The sequence below is a fragment of the Opisthorchis viverrini genome, assembly GCF_000715545.1.
Source record: "Opisthorchis viverrini unplaced genomic scaffold opera_v5_46, whole genome shotgun sequence".
Taxonomy (NCBI): domain Eukaryota; kingdom Metazoa; phylum Platyhelminthes; class Trematoda; order Opisthorchiida; family Opisthorchiidae; genus Opisthorchis; species Opisthorchis viverrini.
This window is the reverse complement of record NW_008751703.1, coordinates 815,218-820,759: the sequence shown is the minus strand read 5'-3', so window position 1 is coordinate 820,759 and position 5,542 is coordinate 815,218. Positions and strand designations below refer to the sequence as shown.

At 44.3% G+C, this 5,542-nt stretch overlaps 2 protein-coding genes across 2 annotated transcripts in view; one reads left to right on the top strand and one right to left on the bottom strand.

Annotated features, from left to right (window-relative positions):
* Positions 1–2,198: 2,198 nt before the first annotated feature.
* T265_03333 (hypothetical protein) lies at positions 2,199–2,511 on the bottom strand (the record flags this gene model as incomplete). The annotated part of the gene is made up of 2 exons (XM_009167794.1): positions 2,199–2,358; positions 2,411–2,511. 2 exons carry the CDS (start codon positions 2,509–2,511, stop codon positions 2,199–2,201), a joined length of 261 nt encoding a protein of 86 aa, XP_009166058.1.
* Positions 2,512–5,002: 2,491 nt separating this feature from the next.
* T265_03332 (hypothetical protein) overlaps positions 5,003–5,542 on the top strand; it is a gene marked incomplete at both ends in the record, with an annotated part of 20,585 nt that continues 20,045 nt past the window's right edge. Inside the window, one exon of the mRNA XM_009167793.1 lies at positions 5,003–5,187. Within this exon, the coding sequence (XP_009166057.1) occupies positions 5,025–5,187 (163 nt within the window). The remainder of the gene's footprint in view (positions 5,188–5,542) is intronic.

The window sequence follows — 5,542 nt, the reverse complement described above, 5'->3', positions numbered from 1 at the left end:
AAAACGGCGTGGTGTAATGAGATGTTTTAATCCGACGTTTCAGTTGCCCACTGTAACCCCTCCTCCGGGTTGGAGATTAGAACGCGTGGAGGCTTGATGTTTAAAAATGCAAGCTAATTAACGGTTTCATTCAAGCCCCGCTGCCTTGTGGTTCGAAGTTTGAGCAACAAGCTTTGGTTGAGGACCCTATTTGTCCTCTTATCTAGGTCTTGGCGCCCCGACAGTATCCCAGGCCACGTAAAACTATGGAATGTACATTTACAGTCCCACACAACATCAGCATCACGTGTTGTCGTCAGCCGGGACGCCTGGTTACATATAGCAGGGTGGGTAAGCGAAAACAGGCTACTGCTGATAGCTCCCCCATTCTTTTTCACATATTCCTTCTCCTTGCTTATCCCGTTGCTAGAGACATCTCCGTAGGTCCATTCTTAGGAGCTAACAGATCTATCCACGCCCATAGCTGAGTCACCTACGATTAAGTCGCCTACCGTGACCTAGAACACATCGAATTCATTCTTCAAACACCAACTCTCAGTTCATTTAACAGTATTTAACGCTGGAACTGTGAAACAGTCTGCACGACAGACTGCCCTTGCATGTAAGTTGGACTCGTCTTTTAGCTGTGTTCTGTTTTTGGAATAAGAATTCAAGCCCCAGATACGGTTGTTTGAAATACTTTCCCATTAGTTTCTTATCGCTTCTGTTTGCTTACCTCCGTAAGCCCCTGCGACTGGTCCTTCTGAAGTTGATGTATTACACTACCGAGCAGAAGGGTCTGCTTGAATGTTTGCTCGTTGACAGTCGGCTCTATGCGGTTCGTTTGCCAAAGTCTGTGAAAGTATCTTGTAAACGCGTCGCTAATCGCTTTCTGTTCTTCATATCTGCTTACGCCCAACTGACTGATGCTCTCAAGCACAGTTTCCATGACGCTTTGACCCTTCGGGTGGCCGGAGATGTTAATTCCCAATGCGGTAGATAGAATTAGCGCTGCTGAGGCACAATTGGGTGACTGTCTTGAACTGAAATTAGCATCAGCCGGTGACTGCTGTGGTTGTATGCTTACGATACTGGTTCTGTGCAGTACTATCTTTGAAAGAAACGAATCCGCCTGGTCATGTGGTGCATGCGAAGCAATCTCTAGTACAGACGCCACATTGTAATTAGATTCATGTGGCGCAGGTCACTTACTGGTTGTCAATCGTTCTGAGAAACTTATTTGAATTTGGATCACGCGCTTGTTTGTTGCCTCCTCTCTTTGGCTTTCTAGAGGTGCACAAGTTGAAACCCACCTCACTTAGCCACTAAGAAACTTTCGGGTCCTTACTTGAAACGAGTCTACAAGAACTACCAACTGAAGTTTTCTGAGGTAGACTCTTACTAAGAATAGTTTGACCAACCAGATCTGGACATTGGCATTGTTGTGGAATATAGGTAGCTGGAGTGCGCTGCTTGGTTGTTGGTCCTTCGCCGGGCTTGGCAGTTGAATTGCAAACGTTTCATCACTAGATCCAGATACTAGATGTCAGGTGACTCAAAAATTGCTCGAAGCTCGAACACATGCTCCTTCTCGTTTAGAGTACAATACTGATCGAAGAACTGTCCCAATTTAGGCGAAAAAGTGTACCTACGCGGTCGGAGGAGCTCGGAGGGTTCAGAAAACTGAGGAGGTGAATTAAGTGGGAGCGTTGGAATGCGCGTAAGCCACCCTAGCTGATACGCACTGCAGTCCATGACAGGACTCGGGTGAGCAAAACATTTTCCGGTAAAACCGGCCTTTCTCATCTGGTGGGCACTTCTAAAAACAATTAAACTGGCTACCTTCGGTTGCTCAGCCGGATTGTTGACCCGAAACACCACTTTGAATAGTGGGCTTGGAACCCCGATAGCTTCGGAAACAAGCGAATACGTTTTCTCCCCCAAGTGTCTCCGAGCTGCTGATATTGACGAAATCCCGCCGGATATGTTTGAACGTGGAGCTGAAATCCTCAGTCGGTGCTTTCCCAAATTATTTGCCTCTATCTGAGATAAACAGACCCTGCTGACCAACTCCTTACACCCCCTTCGAAGCCAGCGGTTATGGGTCTGAAATCGCGGGTTCTTAATTGGCACGATCTGATCAGTCCACCCTCTTTGCGTACGAATTGTTGGGACATCTGGTACAACAAAGTTCAAAGAATCTTCTTCTCGACGAAAGTTTATATGTCCCTGCCAGAAAATCGAGTGGCAGAACTGGGTCGTGTGTATATTATCACAGATAGAGGTGAAGGTCGCAGCTGCACATGCGCACCCAAAATGAAGAATGTGCATCTACTTCCCACGTTACATTCCCATTGCGACACACATAACAGCCCATTTCTCGGAACAGATGCGAGAATTTATTACCGTTACAGATTAATCGGAAGCGAACGCATGGTGGGCAGCACCGGAGTAATTGTGTTCCTGGAGGCCGTTCGGTGTAGACATGTCTAGGGTCACGTCAACAGGTAGGCGGGTTTTCCGATCCATCATTACACCTGCCGGTTTGGTTTATTGGTTTCTAGTGTTACGACTTAGCTCAGTCGAAGCATCTTGATCTCCCTTATCCCAAGAATTGCAGTAGACCTCTTTTGAAAGTGTCCACAAGTCGTTCCACCTGGTTGTTTTGTTTTGAATGGAATGGGGTTGTCTGAATATCCTGGATATTCTCTTCCTGATAGAAAGTTGAAAATTATGTGGTGATTGCACTGCAGTTGTTAGAGACTAAGATGTCCCGAAACTCAGAACGATTGGACACGTTTTGTAGTTTGTGAGATGGTGGTCCATTGGGTGTGTCTACGAGAAATAGGTGATGTCTCCCGTTGATGGGAACCGGGAAATTGGTATGAACTCATGACCACCACGAGCACAATTATGTTTTTCAAATGGCCTATGGAATATGTGCAACCGAGCTCCTCCAGTTGTTTACCCATTTTCGGCCAATAAACGTAGTTGTGGGTCATGGCCTTCACGCCCCCACTCTCGGAATGCCCGAAATGAGTGTTTAAGGACTGTGTTGTAGTTCCGAGGACCTTCACATTCGATGAAGAGTGTACATCTGTCAACCTTAGAAAGAGGATTAACGATGAAGGGACGGCTAAAATTAATTGTCGGAGAAGTCGGTGGCTAGCAATTTCTGATGTGAGAGTTAGCGCCTTTTAAAGTCATGAGTCTTCACAGAAGTAGATGCAAGTCCTGGAATTACAATAGTTATCACAGTCTAAACTTCTAGCACCACCGGTGCTCACGTAACGACTATCCTAAGGCTGTCAGTCTTGCATGTGGCGCCATTTGGTTGGTACTTAGTGGAAAAACTATAACGTAGAAGGATGGCTGTTCATCGTTACAAACGACGATCTGTACAAACCGAAATACCTTCTTTGTTCCGGAACACTTATGAAAGTTTTTTGGTCTTTGGACTGACGTCCATACAACACTGTGAAACTTTCGATGTCGAACACGATTGTCAAGGCTCATCTCCCGATTAATTATGTTCAGTGGATGTTGATGATCTGGCTGCATGAGCTATAATTTTTTTAGTTCTATCGCATAAGTATAGAAAGTGACATTTTCACTGCCTTAGTCGGATACCTCTGATAACAATAATGTTCATAATTGGGTTGAAACAGGAATGGAGTGGTATCATTTAACTAGTCTCATGGCACATCCTCTTTTAAATGGTTTTACGGATCAGAAACTTGACACATTTCTAGGGAAATGCATTGTAATGGCTTACAGAGCGGAGAAGTATCCGTCCGTTGGGGTAATATCTGTTGTATATCAGGAGTATTTTCTGAGTCGAGACGACGACCCGTTTTATCAAAAATAGATAAATTTAATGAACATGAAGGAAATACATAGTTCTCTGCTCGCAAATGAAAAACAACTGTGGATTCGATCGAGGACATAAGCTAACCCAGACAGAAGTTCTTCGTGAGTAGCATTAGTGACAACGATTCCCCTCACGTAAGCGGCAGTTCCACCTAAGCCGGTCAACACTCTCTTCATTGTCTACTGGAATATGGCTGGTGCTGGGGGGTCAAATGGGAACAAACCGTATTGTATATTGAGAATCAATAACCGTGGTTGTACCGTGAAAAAAAACAAAGTTGGGATAATTTATGATGTCAGAAACGACTTCCACTGAATCAAGCGAACCAAATGTCCTGGACGACCATAAGAGTAGTCTTTCTTTATAGTTGTAGAGCCTGGTCTGTCCTACCTAGGAGCTTTCAGCGTCACTGACATCTTAATAAAATAGTAGGAGTTAGCTGGCTTCAGTTTCTCAACGAATGTTTTGTAAGTAAGTACCAGGTGGTGAAGCGGATTTTATAGAACAGTACATAAACTTAGTCAATTTAGGTTGATTGGGATATATATATATACATATATATATATATATATATGCACATATATATATATATCGCAGACCTTAAATTTAACTGCCGTAGAAAGTGTTTTTATTTATTTAAATCCCTGTTACGAAGTTCACAGGAAGACAGACGACGATGAGGCTACTTAACCAAACGGATTGCAATGGGGTATTCGCATCTTTCCGTCTAGAACCTGCAGGATTACCTCTGCACATGGCTGGAAGCTCTGGCAACACCGCACCTAAACCTCTTACTCTTCACTATTTCCTGGGCATTCTATCTTCGCAATTCTTTGCTGTTGAGTGTTATTTCCTGGCATATTACTACCGGTGATTTGGATGGCTGTGAGCGGTCATTGGCCACATTAAAACAAACCGATAACGCTCGAAGAATCAACAGATTGAACTCTCCTTGTTTTGAGAAGCTATAACAAAACTCCAAGTTCCACGGCTTTATTTGATTCATCTTTCTGCTAGACTTTTTACTGCTTTTTTGCGAAACTGATGACATCTGTTTTTGTCGCGATTTCATCAAATCACCATTTTCCTCAGCACCACAATTTTGATCTATGTACAAGCTGTACGCTACAATGTGGGTTTTCTGTATCCTATAGAATACCGGATACTACTTCATATGCGGTTTCCCATTCTGGTTTTAATTCACCTACGTTTATCATTATGTTGGCCGTCACTGGAGCACGAAGCCTCTACCGAACTAAAACTGGACCTACTGGAGGCATGTTATAACTCTACTGTGCCTGTCTGTGACCCCCAAAACGTGTTGAGCGCAAGTGAACGTAAGTTTTCTGTCTTTTTAGTTTGTAGACATATCTCTGTATCTTGTTTTAAAATTTCTTCATATATCATCAACAACTTTGCTGTCGCTCAGAATTGCCGGTGTTTTATGTATGTAAGAGAATACGCATTTAATGCCCGCTCCTTGATTTGAATCTCTGAATACTCTTCTGGCCGCATCCAGGACCGCCTTCGCCCGGCCCCTGAGGAGGGTCTTCAGCGCTGCCAACTAACTCTGGTCGGTCTCCAGCCCGGCAGCCTCCGCAAATTCCTCCAGGAAGGTCCGAACATCCCCATCCTCAAAGGGTTGCGGCCACGGGATCTTCAATCTTATCCTGGTCACCCCACCAAATGAAA